At 42.6% G+C, this 23,905-nt stretch overlaps 1 protein-coding gene across 3 annotated transcripts in view; it reads right to left on the bottom strand.

The window, feature by feature from the left end:
* ttc28 (tetratricopeptide repeat domain 28) overlaps positions 1-23,905 on the bottom strand; it is a 243,305-nt gene that overhangs the window by 58,502 nt on the left and 160,898 nt on the right. For all 3 annotated transcript variants that reach the window (XM_022680773.2, XM_049468570.1, XM_049468571.1), the window contains 2 exons: positions 21,520-21,792; positions 17,892-18,022 (listed from right to left, as the gene is read on the bottom strand). In XM_022680773.2, coding sequence (XP_022536494.2) covers positions 17,892-18,022; positions 21,520-21,792 — 404 coding nt within the window. The remainder of the gene's footprint in view (positions 1-17,891; positions 18,023-21,519; positions 21,793-23,905) is intronic.

The following is a 23,905-nucleotide window of genomic DNA, read 5'->3' as shown; positions in this document are numbered from 1 at the left end:
TGTTCAGTATGCGCTGCCGTCCCCCTCCGGCTACTCAACCCTGCTGCTGCTGCTGCTTCACTCTTCTGATTCTGTCCATCACACCTGTCCCTGTGATGCTCCAGCCACAGCAGGACACGACAGCAGATCGATGAGCTCATATAATGGCTGTAGTGTGTCCTCTACTTATTCTCTACACACACACCCCCCACTGCTGCCCACAATACAGCTGTCCAGAATACAGCCACTGGAGGTTAGGAGTGGAAATCCCACAGTAACGATGAGATCACTATACTGTGATTCTGTGATTCTCGATATATCGCAAGACAATTCTCTATGATACTTCATAGCATCTGTCTAACTGAAGAAGATCAAAAACACAATTTTATAACCCCAAATATAAAATATTGATATTTGACGCAATATATTGATAGCATATCACAAGAGAAAACTATACAGTTCAGTACAGTTCAGTAAATCTCAATACAGCCCAGTACAGTGGATTAAAGCTCAGTACAATACAGTAAAGCTCAGTAAAATGCAGTACCACTCAGTACAGTGGAAGAAACTTCAGCCAATATCATCTACACCACCCTAGTTCTCCATGCACGGTCAATCCCATTGAGTTAGAGTTCAGATTAAGATCTATTCTGCTAAAGGTCTTTAGCGTTTAGCATATTTAGCAGTGAGGAAAAGCTCAGGAGATCTCGCTCTGCTCTGGAGGTTACAGTGAGGAGCAAGGACACCTGGGAAAGAGACGCTGAAGATGAAACAATGCCGACGTCCTCTCTGATGAGCATCACACAGATCTGAAGGAAGAAGCCCCGTGTTTTTAGAATAATAATATCAGTAATAAGAAATGAGGGGTTCGATATGGAAACTTCAGAAACTCTCGAACTTTACAAAGAGCCGGCGTCAGACTGCCAGTAATCATCCCCTCATTCTGCACTCCTTCATCAGTCGGAGGTCCGGGCGAGGAGAGGAGGAGCGGAAGTGGTTGGACAGGAAGATTACTTCACAGTCCGGAGAGAATAGAGCCAAAGCCCATTTAGTTCAACCTTCAAACGGAGCTGCGGGAAGAGAGGACTCGGAAAGTAGGACATGTTTCATAAAACATTTCCCTCCGCTTTATTATGATGATCATTTCCGGAAGGTTAAGGCCACGGCAGTAATAAAGAATGCTCCTGTGTTCGCTGCATTTTCACTACAATGTTTCGAAGGTTTTCTGCCACTTTACCTTGAAATTACTCTTAAATGAGACAAAAAACCCTTTCACTGCATCCTAACTGAATACCACACATTATTCACAATGCAGATACAAGATATAGGGCCTATTTTAGAGATCTATAGGTGAGCTGTTAACTGTGCACCACGCAGCTTGATTAAGGGGGTGGTGTCAGTTGTCTTTGCTATCGTAATGATGGGAAAAGTACACTTTACGTGGCTCTAAACATGTAAAAGGCATGTACTAATTCTAATTCTTAATTAATCATGGGTGTGGTTAATTTTGGGTGTAACATTGCTCAGCACCTTTCAAAAGAGCCAGATGAGCTCTGACTTTGGCGGATTGCTATTTTAACGGTGCAGCTACCTGGACGTGTCCAACAAACGCTTCTCAGTAGAGGAAGAAACTGAGCTGTGGTCCTGTTTATTGTGTACAAACATTCTGCCTGTGCCTGTGTTACTGAGATAGCGATGAACACGTGACTGTTGGCGTCTGTCTAGGTTGTATTCAGTCAGTGGAGCTCCTGTGTTTTCTGTTACCAAGATAAACAAGCAAAACTCCAGAAATGTACCTGAACACACCTCATTTCCAGAACACCACGCCCATCAGTGTAGATATATTCAGAAGCACTACTGCTAAACCTATAGAGGTTTAAGATAGCAATGAGCAAAGCAATGTGCCTTGCACAGGGTGTAAAATAGAGATGTTTATTATTAGTAAGATCTGGTTTAAGGAGTTTAAGGAGTTTATACATATAAATGTAACAATAAAAATAGAAAAATCCAATTGTGACTTGACTTTCTACGTTTGTACTGTTATACATTACCAAATAATAAAATATTATTATTAAAATAAAAAAGTGAGAAAACTTAAATCAAAGACGATACAAAGTACAAAAAGTACAAAGTAGATTAGCACACTCCTCAGAACAGTGACGGTGAAGAAAGGTCAAAGCTAATTAGCTGTTATCCATGTGTTAGCAACTCATTAACCCCTCACCAGGTACAGAGCATCAGCAGTTCCTGACACACACACACACACTTAACCAACACACACACACACACACACACTCTGAAACACAGGGCACAGGCAGGACGCCGCGGGGTGCCATGGGTTGCCAGGTTGAGGTATGGTCCCAGGTGTGAGAGGTTGCGGCGGTGGCAGAAATTTTCGGTGAGTAGTTTCCGTTCGCGGCGACGCCGAATCCTCAACTCAACCCAAAGCCCCGAGACACCGCCTAGCGACGGATCAGAGCTCCGTTCCCACTGTTCTCCGCAGCAGCAGCAGCGCCGTTGGGGAATACCTGACCTTTCCCAGCATTCAGAGCTGCAATTAGCATCAGTGTGCATAGCTTGTCTGTAATTAGATCAATGGGTGTGATTTGATTTTCACTGAAAGGTAACGAATCAACCCGAGTTTTCTGCTCTGCCCGGCGGCTCGGCGGCGGCGTTCGGCTCCACGGTAACGACAGTGATAAATGTGGAATGCAAATCCATCGCTCCTCAGCACCGCTCGCTCTGTTCTGCACTAAAAAACCAAACGTAACTCCAACAGAACAAGAAATACACAGATTTAAGGAGGAGATGTGGAGGAATGTAGAGCTGATGTAGAGCTGTTCACACTGCAATAGGGATATCCTCGGTCTGATCATGTGATCAGAAATTGGCGCGGATTAAGTAATTTTGAAAGAATGGGAATCAGGTGTTAAAGATCTGGATCACTGATTGATCAGATTGCTATAAGAGCCATCTACTACTTTCATCCACCATCCGCAGTTCATTTTCCTCCAAACCGTCGACACACACACAATATGCAGCTACATTATGTTGTATGTTTGTTTTCTCCATTAAAGCTCTCAGTTAATCTCAAAAGATTACAAAATTCTCATTTAAAAAGCATCAAAACTAGCCTGAGATATTATAATACAGTCTATAATATAAAACAATGTAAAAGGAGTTTATTTCAGGTAATTCTGAAGTATGTTTATTGATCCGTTCATTCAGAAAGTTTGGTACAGTGTAAGGGAGAGTTAGTCTGTTCAAATTATGTAGTAAACTAAAAACTGACCAAAATGGAGATACTTTTGCTTCTATTACATTGTTAATTTGGCGTTTTTTTACAACAAATGTTTTCACAAAGCAGATTTACACGGTGAGAGCGCCAACAGTGAAGGTTTCAAGATGTTGGTGGGTTCAGTGGCAAGAGTTAAAACCCTTACAGAAGGAACCCATCCTCCTCTGGTCTATTCTAAAGAACTCGAACCTGCTCAGACAGGTATAATCTGGCCCAGGACCAGAACTCATCCTCCGTGATGAATGTGGGCCGTGCTCCGGTCTCCTGGCTGGTCCGGATTTACGGCGTTTAACGGGCGTTTGAGTGGAGGCTGAGTAAACAGCGGTCCCGTGCTGCTGGTAATTGCTCGGTCCTGATGAGACGAGGGTGCCAGGCGGTCAGCCAATCAGAACGGCATGCGGGCGCTGCCAGAACCGGAGCCGGATCACGCCAGAAATACAGAAATACCCAGAGCTCTCCTCCTGTTCTCCAGCTCTGCAGTCTCAGATACGCCCTCTTACCTCCAGTCTGGAGGAACAGAGCTCCGTTCTGAACGCCGGCGTCACGGCCGAGCGCGTCCAAACACTCCTGTCCACCTCAGCACTTCCTTTTCATGTGCTGCTTCTTGTTCTCGTCTTCTTTCAGATTCAGTTCTGGAAGGTCCTGACCGAACACCATGAACTGCCCGGATTCATCAGCGCTGAATAGAGCGAGGGATGAGGGAGGGAGGGAAGGAGGGAGGGGGGGGGGGGTTTAGGGCACAGTGTAAAGAAGGCAATCACAGCCACAGCGAACACAAAGCGCTAGATCTCTTTAATGGACCGTTTTTAAGTGGCTTAGAAATTGATTGGGGTGGAGAACTTGGAATCTTTAAGCTCTCCATGTTTACACCAGTGTTAAACAGTATTTAGTGCACTTATTGTAGTGTTCTTGTTTTATGTTTGCACAATATGTTGAACACTTGTTTACACTTGTATGTTGTGTATAATAATAGTAATGCTTTAATAAATAAATGAGAAGAGCAGCCACTGGGGGTTAGCATGCTGAGGTAAGGAGATCTGTGCAGGCGAAGTAGCCTTAACCAGCTGAAAAATTGTGTTTCTTATGCATTGTGGAGAAAAACTCTACAAACTGTTCAAACTGATGGTTTTTGTTAGGTTTGATCAGTGACGTAAAATATGATGTGGAAATGATAAAAAACTTAGTTTAGAGTATTTCATTTTCTTGTTTGAGTGAATAAAACTGCTTGGCAGGGTTGTAAATTCACTAATTTAAACCCTTTCCTGCCCGATCCCGCTAATTTTAGTCCAGTTACCGCCCGCCACATACACATTTCTGTTGCTCCCACCACGCCGCACTACTATAAACTGAATTAATTAAATTTAGTGCTTGAAATGTAATGGAAAACGCTGTCCCATTTCTTATCACAGTCCAAACACACTTACTTTAACTCAACTTAACTTATTTAATTAAACTAAATAAATGAATATATGTGTTAATATTTACTAATCTTACTAATTGTGTAGTTGTTTTCCTTTTTATATTTTTCTACATGTATATTCTGCCCTGCGTCGCAGGATATACCTCTAATATAGGGTATAGCTAATATAAATCATTGTAAATCGAGCATAGCCCTGAAATGTCTGGGCAGAACATTATGAACCCCACTACAAAATGTCAAAAGATCAAAATATACAAAAGATCTATTGATTGGAAAGAGAAACCAGGACTAACGTGTACGTTGGCGCTCCACGTCTACGCCCTGATCTCAGATCAGCCTTGATAGCTCTCGCTCTCGCCGCTACATCTCTTCAGTCTCATTCAGGGTCTCCACTGCCCACTTGCAACGAAACAATCCCAAATCTGCAATATCACCTCCATCCCGACCTCAGCAAGATGGCTGCGGAAAACACACACCTAATCGCATTTCCTTAAAACGCCAGAGAGGAACAAATTGTTTAAGCGGTTCTGTAATGAATGGAACAGCAGACGGCGGGCTGGCGTAATGCGCTCAGACAGGCGGCTGTAAAACATAAAATCTTGTTGACAATTTTTTTTCTTTGCCTTGTGTAAAGCAATTTCTCTGGAGTGATTCTGGCACGACGGGGTGGGCAGGGTGGTGGGGGGGCAGCCCTCCCACAAGCCCGACATGTAAACAGAGGAAAATGAGGAAGAGAGCGAGAGAGAGAGAGTGAGAGAAAGAAAGAGAGAAAGAGGAGGAAAAACGACGAGGTGCTCGGGGCCAGCTGGGCTGACAAGTGTTTGATTTCCCAATAGAGGCGCGAGAGGGACGGAGGGGTACCCGCCCGCCGAGCGATCAGCCACACAAGAGCTTATCCCCACCCAAATCGGAGGGGTGCGGGGTTGGCGAGGGGGGGGTGGATGGAAGAGGGGGTTGAGGCGGATAATCCGGTTTGCTCATTTCTGTGTGAGGATGTCTGCTTTCAGAGACACACTTTGGGGGGCCTTGAGTAATCCATTTCCCTTTCCAGTCCCTGTTTCCATTTCATCAATTTGGTTGGTGCGCTGAAGACGGCTTGCACCACCTCACGAAGGGGAAGGGAAGGAAGGGAAGCGAGGGCACGAGTAGAGAGAGAGAGCAGAGGAGTGAAAGAGTACGAAAGAGTAGAGGAGACGAGACGAGACGAGATGAGACGAAAAGAAAGGAGTTCACAATCTACTGTCCAATCAAGATGAGTGTGCGTGCACGCGATGCTGCAGAGATTTCTCTGGATTATGAGCTCCCTGTAATTAGAGTGGATTAATTCATTAGCATTTTAATTAACATTAGCTACTGGGAAGAGAACTAAGGTTAGCGTAGAGCTAGCTAACATCAGCAGAGAGATAGCTAACGCTAACAGGGAGAGAACTAAGGCTAGCGGAGTTAACGTTAGCCGCAAGCTAGCTAATAACTGGGGTTAAAGGAGAGCTAGCTAACATGCTAACATGTTCTGCATGGAAATGGAACATAATTGATAAAGAAGAACTGACTACAAAGTTAAGGTTTGGGAAAAGTTAAGTTTTAATTTTCAATACAATAAAATATTTTTTACTTAAGAAGTTATGACTACATTGTTATTTATTTATGGCTTTAAATTATATTGATTGAGGTCTTAAAAAGCTCTAAAAAAGCATTAAATTTGACTTTTAAAAAGGAGCAAGAACCCTGTGTAAGTTGTAAGTGGTATTAGTGAGTATAGTAACTCTGTATTGTAGAGATTGTTGGTGATAGAGGTGTAGAGTACAGTAATATCAGCTGTTGTTGAATGAAGGTTTTTGATGCAGCGCGTCTAAAGGGATTAAAAGAAAAAATAAAACACTGTAAAAGTAGAATAGAGCTGAGTTATCTGAGCGAGTCTGGCACAAGCAGAGTTGGGTTTGGACCCCCAGCTGCTGTACTGTTTGGCGTCTTGTCAGCAGCAGAGTTCTTGCGTAACAGCGTTCCCTCAGCCTGCAGGAATGCAGATCCTCCTTTGGGATGGAGCCTCATGTTTTATGGAGCACAGCTCCAGCTCTAAAGCTACACTGACCTTTTCTTCAGCGAGGAAATCGAGGCTGGTCTCTGGTCTGTAGCTGCGAACCTCCTGAACACAGGAACTCAACTTCCCCCCAAAGCCCTGCGACGCCTCCAAACGTCTGCTCGGCTAAAAATTAGCTTATTCTCTTATTCTCAGCACAGCTCTCAGAGCCCAAACCCTTCCTACTGCAAATTAGCTGTGATTGAACTTCACAAAGGTCAGCCCTCACTGCTGCAGTGGAGATCTGAGGAGGACCGGCTTCATCTGCAGCCTGTTCCCAGAACAAAATAAGAGAACAAAATACTCCTAAATAATCAAATACAGATAATTAAAGATGTATTGGTGTTTCAGTTTCAATTTAACAACCGATATTCTTTGGTTTGCATCACAACGTTATTAGAACATTTCTAACACAACGTTTCCAGCTAAGCTAATGCTAATTATTTATAAGAAGGTTAACTATAACATTCCGAAATCTAAAAATGCAAACACTGACAAGGCTGTTTTTCTCTATTTTAATGTTGCACACTCTTTAGGATGCCTAAATCGAAGTGAACAAGGGTGTCGCCATGTCCTCCTGACGTAATGAGGCTATGGTAGCCTACACAGGGAAAATGCAATGTCATTATACACCACTGGGAGCCGCTGGAACCCGTGGGCGCAGCGCAGAAACGTCATATATTCAATTATTCAAAAGAACCAGTATTAGAAAGCTTAACTATTGTGGTTCATCACCATGACCAGCATGACCTGCAACACCACACTGATTGACCGTCACAACCAGCACCCAACCACCAAAACCAATGCAACATAAACTATACCAGTCAAGAGCTGGATAACTATCAATCCTACCAGTGTAGGGTACACCACCCCCTACACCACATTATCACCTGGATGATAACCCATTTTCCAACCACCTAGACCATCAAAGACCACCTAAACCAGCGTAGACCATCTGAAACCAGCTACGAGCAGCAGCACCATATAAACACACATACACCCAAACACACAGCCCAACGCTAACGTTAAACCAACCCCAACAAAGACAGCTATTGATCACTATTGATGAGACTCTCCACCAACCCACAGGCAGTGGAGTCACGGTGCTGACCCCGCTACACCTACTCAATAACCATCCATCACCAGCGCCCCCAGCCCAGGGTCTAACCCCGGCCCAACTCGCAGGACATTAAACCGGCCTCACCAACATCCAAACGCTGACTGACTGATGAGTCAATCCCACCACGGCCCGACTTCCATTAATCCAGAAGCTGTGGAGAACCCTCAGGGCAGCGCAGCAGCCTGAGCAGTGGCTGAACTCCACAGAAAAAAGGCAGCGCTGCGATCTCAAACACATCGAAACAAACACATCGACAGGATAATTACAGTTCCTGCCAGAGCCGGCCCTCATAAAGAGCGTACTCAACGCCCGTGCCCAAACTGACAGCGTTCAGATAAGCCCATAATGGGGTTTTAATGTCAGTGGGTGAGGCGACTGTAAATAACACCACTGACACTGCTGTACTGTGGTCTGCAGGGCGCTGTGGAGATGCTTGGTGGAGATGCTTGGTGGAGATGCTGGAGCTGAGAACTCCTCTGCAGTGGTCTGATGGAGAGCGTCTCTGACACTGAGAGTGGGCAGCGAGTTTCTCCTGCTAGTTTCGATGACTTCGGCTGGCGGTGTTGAATTTAAAGGTTAATAGCTGCAGACTTTTTAAAGGTTGCTTCAGTTCTACCAGGGATTCTGCAGAAAAAAAAGTCATGATGGTGGACAAAAGCAGCCTGGAGCTTTCTGAGAGCAAACACCACGCCGTTTTTTTTGTGTGTTTTAAATCATACATTAAGATGCACCTTTTTTTAATCTAGATTATGAAGGAACACATAAGGAATCATGTAGAAACTTTGAAAAAAACTGTTAAACAAACCAAATAAATACTCTGTGAAGCATTTAGGTGATCTTATTTGGGGAGCTTGTGGTTTCTGAAGCTGGTAACTCTGATGAACTTCTCCTGTACAACAGAGGAAACTCTTGATCTTCCTTTTCTTTTGTGGTTGCCATAGCCATGCCAACCACTTCAAGTGTACCACTTCAATCAATACAATGACGGGCAAGAGACACGCTGACTGGTTTACTCACATTACGCCCATAATGAACCCTTCCCATGATTAATTAAGAGAACTGGTACACAGCTTTTTGTGTTTCGAGGTGTGCAAAGGTGTACTTTTCCCGCCTTTACGATAGCAAAGACACACTGACGCACTCTAAATTAAACTGCACAGTGCACAGTTGATGGCTCGCCTATAGATAAAGCTAAAATAGGGCCCTAAGTATGAACATCAAGAAACGTGGCTGTTCCTTGAGTGTCGCACTGGAAATAACCCAACAGTCCTGCTGAGGACACTCAGCTCGAAATTTCATCTGTAAGATGAAGAGCGTTTGTTAGCGGAGACGCTGTACAGCAGGTTGTTGGGTCTAAATCATGGACTCGGAGGTGAAACGAGCTCTTCTGTAGTGAAACACATTAAGCTCTAACAGCACTGCCCTGCAGCACAGAGCCTCCGACAGAGCACAGTCTACACTACACACACACACATATATATATATACACAAACACGGCCATATACTCACATCACACACACACATCTAACTACACACTAATATACACTCCTACACACACACACACACACACACACAATCTCTCTGGTCACTGCGCACTCCCTCTCTGCCTTCATTGAAATGGACTTCCCAAAGCCCCCCATTCATCTTTCTGACAGGCATGGCATCGATCGGCGCGGGGCGAGGGATGCAATTCCAAGCCTTTAAATGACTCCGCGTCTGGCCACTCCGGCGTGGCCGGGGCTCGGCGCTGCCTCGGACGCCTGTTAGCCCAAACGTAGCGCCTGACGCAATAGCACATCGTGTGCAAACCCAACAAACTACTCTACTACCTCCTTACGGTTCAGACTCTGGACCGACTCCAGCCTGTTTAAACCCACGCTATTGATTTCGTATTTCACAGCTCGTGAAGGAGGGGAAAAAAAAGAGAAATTGAGAGATGGTGGAAAACAAAGCTTCCAGAGCTGAGTTTCGCAGAAAGGGAGCTTAAACAAACAGAAAAGGAGTCCACGCTAGGCTAAAAGCTAATGCTAGCAAAGCTTGCTAGTACCGTCTGTTCTCTCCACTGAACGCTCACTCCAAAACATACCCGTTTATCTATACTGAAACAAACTGGGGTTAAAATTAATGCACATCAGAAGGGAAAGACTCAAGAAAGCCAAAACCTGTTGATGCGAACGGGCGCTAGGCTAAATGCTAACTGATGAAAGCTAACCTAAATTCTGTGCCGAAGAAATAAACAGTAACACGGAACTTGAGAGATGGTGGAAAACAAAGCCTCCAGAGATGAGTTTGTTCATGTTCTGCATTGTCTGTATGAAGAGAGCTTAAACTTGCTTAAAAGTGTCAAAGCAAACCATGAAACCATGGTGCTAAGCTAAAGGCTAATTATAGATGGAAAACATTACCATCAACTTCTCTCCATTGACCGCTCACTCCAAAACCAATACAAGATTATCTAAGATAAACAAAACTTGAGTTAAAGTTAATGCACATCAGAAGGTAAAGACTCAAGAAACCCAAAACCTGTGGAAGTGAATGGGCGCTAGGCTAAATGCTAATGGACGAAAGCAAATCTTAATTCTTTGCTGAAGTACAAATGGTGGAAAACAAAACCTCCAGATCTGAGTTTGCTGTGCGTGGCTGGGGCTCGGCGCTGCCACGGCCGACCACGTTCGAGGAGGGTCTGCCGCCCGTTAGCCGAAACTTAGCGACTGACGCAACGACTCATCGTGTGCAAAACGTGCAAAATACTCTACTACCTCCTTCAGATCAGACTCTACACCGACTCCAGCCTGTTTAAAGCCACGCTATTGATTTTCCTCCAACGTATTTCACAGCCCGCCAGACTAAACGCTTCATATTGCGTCATATTACACGTACCCTGCGTGCCCCGTCGAGACCTATCTCTTGTAAACTAATAGCGAGTATAGCGTGCTGTCCTCCTAAATTATGTATACGGCAGGAAAAGACATCCATATGTGGTTTTAATGTGGGAAAACTAGCCTGTGAAACCCGGTGAGTCACTATCAGTTGATTCATGCTGCGGGTGGGTTTCTTGCGAGCAGCGATATTCCATTTCAAAGCCGCGGCGCTGCGTCCGGCCGAGCGAGGAGAGAGAGAGAACAGGGAGAACAGAACGGAGAAAAAGAGAGAGAGAGAGCGAGGAGGGAGAGATAAAGCAGGGAAGGCAACTTCGTTACAGGTCTTCGCTGGAAGAGAGAAGAAGAGCAGCAAGCAGTCAATACCCCAGTAACCATTAATCTACCTGACAGCCGCACACTCGCTCGTGTGCTGGGGCCATAATCTCTGGCTGTCCGTTGTCCTGCGTCACATGCTGGACACAAACACTCGCTCTACAGCTTCAGCCGGTCGGCTCAGACTCGGAAAAAAGCACCGGCGTGAGGATGTTCCACACATACATATGAGCTGTGCTCTGAAATCCAGGCTGCGGAGGATGTAGACTGCATTTCTTAAACAATACGCCTTCATATCATATGCAGTAGAACGATTATGAGGACGCAGCTGATGTATCCTTCCTGATTGTTTGGTTACCTACAATTCTGAAATGTTTGCCAAAGTACAACGTGAAGGAGGACAAAACAGCACGGCAAAAAATGAGAAATTGTGAAAAACAAAGCCTCCAAAGCTGAGTTTGTTTATCTTCTAAAGAGTTTGCAGAAAGGGAACTCAAACTCGCTCAAAAGTGAACAAGCAAAGAGCAAAGAAGAAGAAGTCCATGCTAGGCCAAAACCTAATTATAGATGGATAACTTCTTACCTAATCTTACCTTCTCTTCATTGACCGCTCACTTCAAATCATATGTTTTTGAGAAATTGAGAAATGATGGAAAACAATGATTAAACTCACTCAAAAGTGAACAAGTGAACAGCAGTTCATGCTAGGCTAAAGGCTAATGCTAGCTAAGCAAGATAGTGACGGTTGTTCTCTCCACTGAACGCTCACTCCAAAACATACATTTTATCTAAGGTGAACCAAACTTAAAAAGTTAAGTTAAAATGAATCTGCATCAGAAGGGAAAGGCTCAAAAAAAGCCAAAACCTGTGGAAGCAAATAGGGGTTAGGCTAAAAGCTAACTGAAATATTTAGTTATTTTAAATATATGCAGAGATACAAATGATATACAAACTTACTCAAACGTGACAACATGAACAGAAGTCTATGCTAAGCTAAAAGCTAATGCTAGAGAGTTCTGCATAAAAACACAAGTAAACAGCTTTATTTCTGGGTTTTTCTGCAGGGCACTGAAATTCTGCTAAACAAAACCTCCTACATTTTTATACAAATCATTTTTATACACATACACACACTCACACACACACACACACACACACACAGTGCAGTGAGCTCTTGATTTGTGTCAGTAATAACAGGCGTGTCCCTCGAGGAAGTGTTCGATTCCTAATGAAGAGCTCCTCCTGCCCTCCAGGGCTATAGCCGCGGGCGCACACACAGAATCACAGCTACTAATGACCTCAGGAACACACACACACTCTCACACACACTCTCACACACACTCACACACACACTTACACACTCATACATACATGCATACACAGACGACGGCAGCTCTGACACGTCTCGAGTGAGATGCAAACGTAAGGAGCTCCAGGCGGTTTTAAACACTGCACTCAGAAAGCCATGATGATGATGATGATGATGGCAGCGTATAGAGTGTGTGTGTGTGTGTGTGTGTGTACAGGTGGGTGAATAAATGCACACACACACACATTCATACATTTGTACTCACTCCATAATTGATCTACCTATGCCAGCCTCAGATCAGCAGCAGCGTCTGAAGGTCTCAGGTAAACCACGTCTGATCAGATCTGGGTTTAATGATTTGGACGTCAGAAACCGAGAAACCGCCAGTCTCAGGAAGGATCTGCATCCAGTCCAAACCCACAAAGGACGGATCTTCATCCAGACGATGATTCCAAACCAATTATAATAACTACTGTCACATCTGACAGCACTGCCACTAATGAACACATACAAAACACGTCAACGGAACGAGAGGGGATTAAAACCCGCTCGCCTTCAGCCACATAACCAGGGGCTCGAGCTGAAGAGAAGATCGAGCCAAACATTTAAAGATGCAATATGTGCCCACCAAATAAAAGCTCATCACAGGGAGGGAGCATCAAGATATTACTTGGCTGCATTTTCTCTGTTTAATGAATATGCTGTAGTCACTAAAAAAAAAACAAATAAGGGTTTAGGCTGCAGAATTACACCAATGCATCAATGATGCACTACGAAAGAAAGGGGTCGAGTGCAAGTTTCAGCCACAGAGTATACTGATATATGGCATACTGAGCACATGAACACATGCTTGTGAATATATTAATGTCAAAGGAAAATGAGGTGTGTTTAGGTACATTTCTGAAACTGCTATCTTCCAGGTAGCTGCGCCATTAAAATAGTAATCTGCCAAAGACCCCTTAAAGGGAATCATGAGCAAGTGACATGCTGATTGGTTTATTTAACGATACGCTCAAAATTAACCACACCCATGATTAATTTTGTGCATTTCCACCCACACAAGGTTTACTTTTCCAGTCGTTACGATAGCAAAGACACACTGAAATGCTTTTTGCCAAGCTGAAAAAAAATTCGGGACCTCATAAATTTACTGTGTACGAAGACAGACCTATCAGGATACTCTCTGGATACTAATATGCGTGAGCATCCTGTGAATCACTGGAGAAGTGGGATGTCACTTCTCCCCCGATCATGTGGGGTTGCCAGGTTAAGGGCATTTGCAAAATCGGTATCAATACGGTCAAAATTTCAAACCAATACTTTCTGACGTACTTATTGTCTGTAGGAAAAGGAAAACGTTACTCTGACCTTGCTATATTTGATATATTTTCAAATTTTTATTACTTTTAAAGTTATTAAGTCATACTTATATTTGTGTTTAAGATAGTTATAAATGCATACATCAGTATTAGCATTAGCATTAGCATCAGTAGATATGTATTACTGTAATATCAGATATTATCATCCACACAGAATTTCAGCATTATTGCATTCCTACTCTATATTGGTCAGAAAACAACGCTTCGGCTCTTCTTATTGGACGAATCATTAGTGTATAATAAAACATCGCTCTCGCGCCCCACACACACTCTCTCATTACAAGATATAAAAATATCTTCAGAGTCGCTCAGTTTTATGGAAATGATTGAGTTTGGTGGCGGGCGCATGCCCTCTGCGGCTGCAGGTGTGCGCAGGCGGCTGCGGTGGAGCTGCAGTGGAGCTGCGGCGTGATGGAGGAGGAGAACGCTGCAGTAATTAGAGAGACACGAGGTGCGGGTGTTTGTGAAACGAGAGCAGGTGCTGTGGAGCAGATGATGCCATTAGACAGCACAGCTCACCACCAGACAGCCCACCAGGAGGGATATGCCAACTCAGACACACACACACACACACACACACACACACACACACTGTCATTAATGTAACACACGTACTAGAGATGGCAGGATTGATCAAATATGGATCAAAATGTGAATATTGTTTAAATTAAAGCATCATTATGTAAGAACTGGTATTTTTTTCCTTCTGTGCTCCCCCTACAGGTGGAGAGTGCAACTTCAGTTTACATACTTTATAGTAATTAATTTGCTTGTATTTTATTTTACTTCTAGAAATTATTTTCATAAACCAGTCCTGTCAATTTAAGAGCAACATTTCTACCACTGATGCAGCTCTGAAAAAAATAAAGACATCACTTCAGTTTCTGAATCAGTTTCTCTGATTTTGTATTTATAGGTTTATGTTTGAGTAAAATGAACATTGTTGTTTTATTTTATTATATAAACTACATAAAATATTGGAATGCAGAGCTTTCAGGCCTCAAATAATGCAAAGAAAACAAGTTCATATTCATAAAGTTTTAATAGTTCAGAAATAATCAATATTTGGTGGAATAACCCTGGTTGGTTTTTAATCACAATTTTTTCATGCATCTTGGCATCATGTTCTCCTCCACCAGTCTTACACACTGCTTTTGGATAACTTTATGCTGCTTTACTCCTGGTGTAAAAATTCAAGCAGTTCAGTTTGGTGGTTTGATGGCTTGTGATCATCCATCTTCCTCTTGATTATATTCCAGAGGTTTTCAATTTGGTAAAATCAAAGAAACTCATCATTTTTAAGAGAGGACCTGGTCATCAGACCTACTGGATAAACTGGGTTTTCATGGGAAAATGTTCTGCTCTGCTTCTGGTCCTTTAGGTTGTACTGGAAACTCAATGAAGGTGTTTTATTAAAGTGGTTTCTGTAATTGATCTGAAAGTCTGAACCATCTAGAAAAGTGTTTTCACACTGCAAACCAACAAAATGTGTAAAAAAAAACGAAAACTGCTGTATTAACATCAAAATTACACCTTTTTTCAGGTGTTCACACAAAATCCCAGATAGTGATGCAGGAGCTGCAGATCTGAATCATCATAAAACAGGATTTTACAGATGTGTAGCTCCTCAGCCTCACTGACTAACAACCGGCGTCTACTGGGAGGTGTTTACTGGGCCACAGTGATAAAGCACAGGAAGCAAAACCCCGGCTGGAGGAGGGGGCGGAGTCACAGCGAGCATCACAGTGACCTTCTAAAGACTGTAGTGACTAATGACGAACTGGAGGAGATGAGGGCTGCAGTTTATCTATTTCTCAACAAACACACACACACACACTCTCACACACACATTCTCGAACACAGGGCACTATCTAAAACTCCACCAACAATGTATTTTCTCTCCTTCCTCCTGCCTGGTTTAAACAGCAGCAGAGCTTCTGAATATATCTACACTGATGGGCGTGGTGTTCTGGAAATGAGGTGTGTTCAGGTACATTTCTGGAGTTTTGCTTGTTTATCTTGGTAACAGAAAACACAGAAGCTCCACTTACTGATTAAAACCATGACAACAGTCAACAAGCAGATGATCATTGCTATATTGGTGCATTTGTACCTGAATATTTTGCAATAAACAGTACTAAATGAAAGAGCATTGCGTGAATGAGCAGCTCAGTTTCCTCTGCTGAGAAGCGTTTGTTGGACACGTCCAGGTAGCTGCACCGTTAAAATAGCAATCAGCAAGCTCACCTGACTCTTTAAGGGAACGATGAGCAAATTAAGTATTAGAATTAATGCTTCCCTTTTGTTTTGTATGTTTTGAGCCACGTAAGATGTACTTTTCCCGTCGTTACGATAGCAAAGACACACTGACACGCTGCCCTAAATCAAGCTGCATGGTGCACAACGATTGACGGTTCGACTATAGATATAGAGATAAAGCTAAAATAGTGCCCACACTCTAACAATCACACACAAACAAACACATCCAGCCAATATCTACACCAGCTTTATATCTACAGGAGAGAACAGCAGCGGTGCAGATCTGACGCCCCCCCCCCCCCTTCCTCTCTGTGAATGCGGTGCTGCGGTGGTGCTGGCAGGTAGCAGCGCGGTGCGGTGCGGTGCAGAGACAGCGGTGTGATGGGGGAGGCTTTAATTGGTGCCAGTGTGTGCTGCCATGTGTGAATGGGGTCTGGTGTTGGAGAAAGCGCCAACAATTGGCCAGCAGGCCGAGCGCATGCACCGCGAGCGGGGGAGGGCGGGGGTGGGCGAGAGGGTGGTGGGCGAGGTGGAGATAGATGGTGGGTGGGTGGTGATGGGTGAGGTGAGGAGGAGGGAGGAAGTGCCCACCCTCCTCAGTACTAAAGCAGTGAAAGAGTGAAGGAGTGAAAGGTGATGCTGGGGGTCAGTAGTGATTAGTGATAATTGGACGTGATTTTTGTCTCTGTTCTTTATTTCCTCTGAACTGAGATCTCATCTACACAGATCTGTGCGATAACGTTAGATAACCGAGACTACAGAGCACATCAGTGAGAAACACCTTTATTCCTGTCAAACACTGTTAGATTCATCATAAAATGACCTTGTGTAACCTTCCAGTTATGATATATGACATTATATATGACATTACAGAGCACACAGAGGGTATGCTCCATGCTACACTGTAAAAAAATGACTTATCTGTTTAACCCTTAAAACTGACTTCATGTTGTTAAAATCAAATTACATTTTATTTATTGATTGATTTAACTTCCCAACGTCTCTTTCTATTAAAAAACTACAGCCCACAGTGCCAATAGCTTAACATTTATTTATCTGCTCAAGAGAGTCCTATTCTATTGGCAATACTTTTTTACTACATGAGCTAGCCAGGCTATCGCAACGACGGGAAAAGTAAACATAGGTGTGGTTAATTTTGGGCGTAACATGAAATAAACCAATCAGAGTGTCTTTTGCTCATCATTCTCTTTAAAAGTAGAACCAGGTGAGCTCTGTCTTTGGTGGATTGCTATTTTAACGGTGCAGCTAACTTGAACGTGTCCAACAAACTCTTCTCAGCAGAGGAAACTGTGAAGGAGCTCCAGCAGCTCATTTACGGGAACAGCAATGTTATTTTATTTACTATTCTGTTTACTGTTGATGAAAAGGTTGTATTCAGTCAGTGGTGCACCTGTGTTTTCCATTGCCAAGATAGCAAAACTCCAGAAATGTACCTGAACACACCTCATTTCCAGAACACCACGCCCATCAGTGTAGATATATTCAGAAGCTCTGCTGCTGTTTAAACCAGACAGGAGGAAAAGAGGAGTGAAAATACACGGTTGGTGGGGTGTAAGATAGCAATGAGCACTGCGACAAGCCTAATTTTCTACTGTTTTCTCTTTTTGTACTCTGTGTGATGGGAGGAGGAGGTGATGTGAGCATGTGCAGTAGAGTGAGGTGCTGAGAGAGATCCAAACCGAGACTGACGCCAAAAAACGTCTCAGCCGGCGACGACCAGCCGACCAGAACCGGACTGACAATAACATTTATCACTCCCACAGAACACACTGCAGTCCACTGATAAAACAACACACTGACACAAAACACACACACACACACACACTGCGCTGTACCTCTCTGTCCTTCAGCTTCATGGCCAGGACGAGCTGGTGTCTGTGGTTGGTCAGGGCCTCGCGGTAATTGCCCTTGGAGAAGAAGGCTGACCCCAGGTTCCCGTGAGCCCTGCACTCGCCCGTCTGGTCACCTGGAAGAGTCGAAAGGGGCGGAGTCAGCAGATCTCACACACATACACACACTCAGGTATAACTCCAGTCTTCACAACTATCACATCAGTTCACTGATCTGAAAACACTGGAGGAATAAACCTCTGGCCTTACAGTGATTCAACCGTCTCAACTATTATTATTAGATATAAATGGTTCAATCGCCTTATTTTGGCATAAAGCCTCAAATAAAACCTCAAATTAATCATTATAACAGTACGATCTAATCTAAAGCAGAATTTCCTGGTATTCTTGGTTGTTTTCCGAAGAGTTGAAAGTGATCAAACCTCGACACATCACTCACAGTCTGTGTTAGAGAGGTCCCAATCCAATCCAGTTGCAATACAGGCATTTTAATACCAATCCAGTTCCGATCCTTTGTTTTTACCGCTGTGTTTAAGTAGTAGAGTAGTGTATGTTTTGGACTTTAAGGTGCACTATCAATAAACAGCTATTTTCAGGTCTATTTTCATACACAACGCACATCCGGATTATAAGGTATGGCTGTATTTTCCTTCTAATTCAGCAGGTCTGGCCGATGGGTATTGGTGGTTTAATTAAGTTAAGTAAAGCTAAGCTCAGTAAACAAAACTGTAATTCTTAAAAAAAAAAAAAAACATTTTCTTTTAGAGTCAAACGAGCGCTGGATGTTAATCTACACAGATTTCTCTCCTGAAAACTTGGGTGATATTTGGGTGAGTAAAGTGCTTCCATTTATTTACAGTAAGCTTAGATTTCCAGATTTCTGCTAAGGCTAGGTGCAGCAGCATTAGCGGTTTGGAGGAAAGCGCAGCAACTCGGTTCTGATACATCAGCTCACAGACGGGATTCGAACGATCCGCGATCTCCTGGTCATAGTGGAATTAATTTAATTAATGGAAATATTGTTTTAATGTGATTTTCTAAATGGGATAACGGAGAAGCTGCAGAGTGATTGCTGATTGTTTCTGAATAAAAAGTTGTTGTGTAAGAACTAAAAATCGAAATCATAATCGCTTTTATTTTTAAGGAATATTGAGATTTAATTCTTTTTTTTTTAACATCGCCCAGCCCTACTCAGACTGAATGCAGTGTGATCAGACAGTGAGTAAATCTAGAGCAGTCTGGTGGAGTTTTGGCAGCAGATCACTGATTCTGGGTCTGTTATAAACCCGTGCGGCGCTGTGCTGATCTGTGTGGGCGGGTCCGACAGCCGGCTGGTGAGCTGAGTCAGCTGTTTCAGTGCAGGAAAACACTAAACATCTCCAGCACAGCGGAGTTATCCTGCAGGACGGGATTAGAGGAACCTCGCCTCGGGTCATAACTCAAACCTCGGCTGTATATAAAGCCGGGAGCGGTCCCAGGAGAGCACTGAGATGACGTGATCACAGAACAACACGTAAGGATTCCCGGACCCATAGAAGCTCAAAACACACACTCAGTAAACTCACACACTGCAGATTCACCAGCTGCAGAGGATTTCACACTCACACACTTCACTCTAAACACAGAATGAGATTTAACTGCAGTGAGATTATTCTGCTTACTACAAAGTGTTAAACAAACAAGAAAGTGTTTTATATTTTACATTCTTCAAAAAGTAGCACCTCTTGCTTAGATCTTCAGGCTTTCAGTTAACAGCTGTGCTGAACTCATCAAGAGTTAATTACTTGAATTTCTTGTCTCTTAATAAAGTGTTTGAGAGCATCAGTTAAAGTAAAGTAGTGAAGAGGTAGAGTTACAGGTATACAGTGCATAGTGAATAATTGAGTAATGTTCGAATCCAGATTATGAGAAGAAACAACTGCTAAACTAAGTAAAGAAAAAGTATCCTCATATGCAGTTACTGCAAATACCATCAGAATTGTTATTATGATGAAACTGGCACTCATCAGGACCGCCCCAGAAAAGGAAGAAGAGTGAGAGTTTCCTCTTTTGTACAGAATAAGTTCATCAGAGTTACCAGCCTCAGAAACCACAAGTTAACAAACTGTTCCGTATTAAGAGTATTTTGGTTTGTTTAACACTTTTTTAAGTTATTACATGATTTCAATTGCAAGACTATTGCATTATAATTTTTTTCCAATATCATGCAAAACCTATACAACAAACAGCATGCACACACACACACACACTAACACACACACTCTGACACACACATTTCCTCCAGTCTGACTGCTCACTCAGACATCGCGCCCTCTCGCCGCCTCCAGAAATGCTCGGTAAAGTGTTAAACGCGAGAGCTGAATCGTGCAGACATGCGGCGGTGCGCGAGAGCAGAGCAGGCGCGAGAGAGAGCGCCACGCTCAAACTGTGAAAACCTTTCATGTCTCAACAAAGCCGGCCTATAAGACTGACACCCCGCGTGAGGAGAATAAATAACCCGGTGATCTGCAGCCGGAGAGCAGGCTGGAGTAAACTCACGTGAGCGGCTCACGCTGCGCTGAAGGTCAACGCCGCTAACGCTGTTATCTTTAGCCCTAAAATATAACATATTAATATATATATAATATATATAATAATGAGAGAGAAAACAACCAGGTTTAACTAGCTTTAATTAAGCATTTAACGTAATTACGATGGAGCCTAATTAAAACAGGCTCGTTAAGGTCAAATTAATTAGCCTGAATAAATGGATAAAGCATTAATAAAAAGTGTTCGCAGAACGGTTTCAGTTCACTCAAGGTCAGCGACTTTTCGTTTATCGAGGGCGGCCATTATTCTCTTAATTCAAGCCTGGATTAATAAACGAAGATAAATTCACTCATCATTCAGAAACATGCATCAAATTTACTCATTTTTGGTTCTTCTTAAAATCCACTTGCGCATTTTTTTGTGGATTAACCAGTTTATTCATATTTGCAATTTGTTTAGCACCTCTTGCTGGCCAGTTCAGCACAGCTGTTAACTGAAAGCCTGAATTCCAGGTGACTCTACCTCATAAAACTGAGAAAATCCAGCCAAAATGTAATATATAAAACATATTCTGGTTTGTTTAACACTTTTTTCTGTTTAATAAATAATTTAATATGTTTTTCTTCATAGTTTGGATGAGTTTATTATTAATCTACAATGCAGAACATTTTAAATAATAAAAAACAGAATTTAAGTTACTGTATTTTTTATTTTTTGCAGCTTCAGTGCAAAACTTTCATGAATGAAATCTGGTGGAGTCAGGTGGTATACACTAGGGTTGCAACGATTATTCGATATAATCGACAATGTAAATTATTTAAATTTGTCGACTAATGGTTAATTTGTAACAGTTCTGCATTACACAAAGTAAATATCAGTCATTTCCACACATCTAGAGATTTAAATGTCTTTTTAAATCTCATGTTCAGCCGTTTCTATGTTTTTTGGAGATGGAGGACATGGCAGAAATAATCGTTGACTAATCGACTAATCGAAAAAATAATCATCAGATTAGTCGACTACCCTAGCACACACTCAGGTCATGTGATCTGGAGCGTATGGGTGTTCAGGAACCGGCACTTACCTAAAGTCTTGGCCACCTCCAGGTCTTGCTGCATGTACCCCGTGCTCTTCTCCGTGTTGCCCAGTGACCAGTAGGCGCTGCTGAGGGCGGAGAACACCGAGCCGCGGAGCTTCAGGCTGCAGGTACCGATCTTCAGCGCCGCCTCCAGAACCACCACAGAAGCGCCGTGGTGGGAGGCGGTCAGCAGCTCCTGGCCGATGACCGACACCACCACAAACGGGCTCTTGTCCAGCTTCATCTTCTGCAGCTGCTGATAGGTGGGCTCCAGAGATTCTGCACAGAGAGACAGAGACCGGGTTAGAACCGGGTTCAGATTTTAGCGCCACTGATACCTAAAATTATTAAGATTTAGGATAATTAATAAAAGCAGAAGATGATAACGCCTAGAATGCACCACACAGTGACATCACTCATTTACTCATTAACATGACCGATTGCATGACACCTACTAGATGACAATCACCTGAGTATTGATTTCACCTGTTTACCTCAGTATAAATACCCCTTCACTTCCAATCTGATACTCCAAGCCAAGAATTAGATCTGGTTTCGTCCATCTATACAAAATGTATTACCTTGTACTCATGTATTGTTTATTCGTGTCAGGTCTCTAGGATCTCCTCTCACACACCCGAACTCTATTTCCCAAAATCCCACTGGCCATGACGTCACCGTCAGCCGCTCACTCTCACCCAATCGCGTTACGCTCCCCCGTTCAGAGTCACCTGTATTCTAAGAAGTTCCGGTTCATAGTAATTCCATGTTTTGTATATATAGGGTTCGGTTAACGTCTGTTCTTCGCGAGGTATTGCCGACTCATGTTGCGTACTGAGCGTTATTCCAAACCCTTTTCTGTCTGCCCTTTTGTTATGATCTTTTTGCCTGTATTACGGATTTTGCCTTTTGTCTTTGCCCTTATTGGATTTGTTATATTATCGGACTGTCTCTCTGGCTTTGGATCTTGGACTGTCTCCTGTATTACGATTCCTGCTTCCAGTGTGAGTCTTGTTCAACCTGTTCTCTGGCTGTGTTACTCTGTTTACAACTCTGTAAATAAACCCGCCTTTACCTTTTACTCGGCGTGCGTCTCTCCTACCTGTCTGGCGTTACAATTCGGTTATTTTTTTATTTTTGACTACGATTTTAACTTACCCTACATGCTTTGTTTTTTTTTTTTCTGATCTTGATCCTGACTGTTTTTTCGACTTTGATTTTAGATTACCATTATTTAATAAAGAGCTTTTACTGTATCCATGCTTGTCTCATCCCTGCCTGGCCCTGATAATCTCTTAGGAATGGCTCATATAATATGCACATAAGTACATAATGAAAAAGTGACTTTAAGAACCCTTAAGAGTTGAGTGGAGTGACCGTATGCAATTAAACCAAAATAACCTGATTAAAGCTAAAAAAAAAAGTTTCATATATAATAATATATAATAATATTATAATATACTGTATATCCATTACTACAGTTCAGACATGTAACATATTCCACAAAAAGTTTGGACAGTAAAGTGTTTTCCTGCATTTACCACTTTTTAATGTTTCTGTTTCTTCTCATAACCCTTAAAATACATTTTTGCATGGAGGATATAAAGTGTTTAAATTTTCAGGTGCTATTTTGTCATGTTCTTCCTAAAAACATGGTGTATAACAGTATACCAACAGTGCACACCAATACAGGATGGTTCATCCCAGAATCCTCTGGTCCTGGTAAGTCGATTCATATGTTAAAACTGTGCACATGATATCACTGAATTACTGTAAGTAATAAATACTCTGCCACCTACTGCCACCCAATACATCAGAACAGAGGATAATGAACTGAAGGCAGAATGTGATAATTGATCTAACACAACCAAAATGAAATATTTCAGTATTTCGGTTCAGTGCTGCTGAAGTTAACACATTATTAACAGCTTGATATGATAAATGATTAGCACCACTAATACTGTTTCCAATACTGTTCATTCATATTTTAACCTTTTACACCATCCACATTTCTACACACTGCAGGATGCTCTTATAGGATCTGTGGGTGAATTTATTTCAGACCTGCAACACTTAAAAAACCTGAGACAGTAAACCTTTACCAGTTTTTATCACAAATCGTAAAATACATTTTGTGTTTTGGGTGTTCTTTTGGCCCATTCTACCTGCAAACACAATGTGCAACAGAGAACTAAGAACTCTGTAACCTCCTACAAAAGAACAATCTTAAAATTACAAGTGTTTCCCGAATGTTCTTAAGTAATTCCTAAGATCGTTCTTAAACTAAAAAAAATCTGACTTGTAATGGCTTACGAACATCTTTTTGTTCAGTTCTACCTAAAAAAACCCAGGTGCTGTTAATTTAAACATTTACATGTACTTTTAGATATTA

The sequence above is a fragment of the Astyanax mexicanus genome, chromosome 20 (assembly GCF_023375975.1).
Source record: "Astyanax mexicanus isolate ESR-SI-001 chromosome 20, AstMex3_surface, whole genome shotgun sequence".
Taxonomy (NCBI): Eukaryota; Metazoa; Chordata; class Actinopteri; order Characiformes; family Acestrorhamphidae; genus Astyanax; species Astyanax mexicanus.
This window is presented reverse-complemented; position numbering and strand designations above follow the sequence as displayed.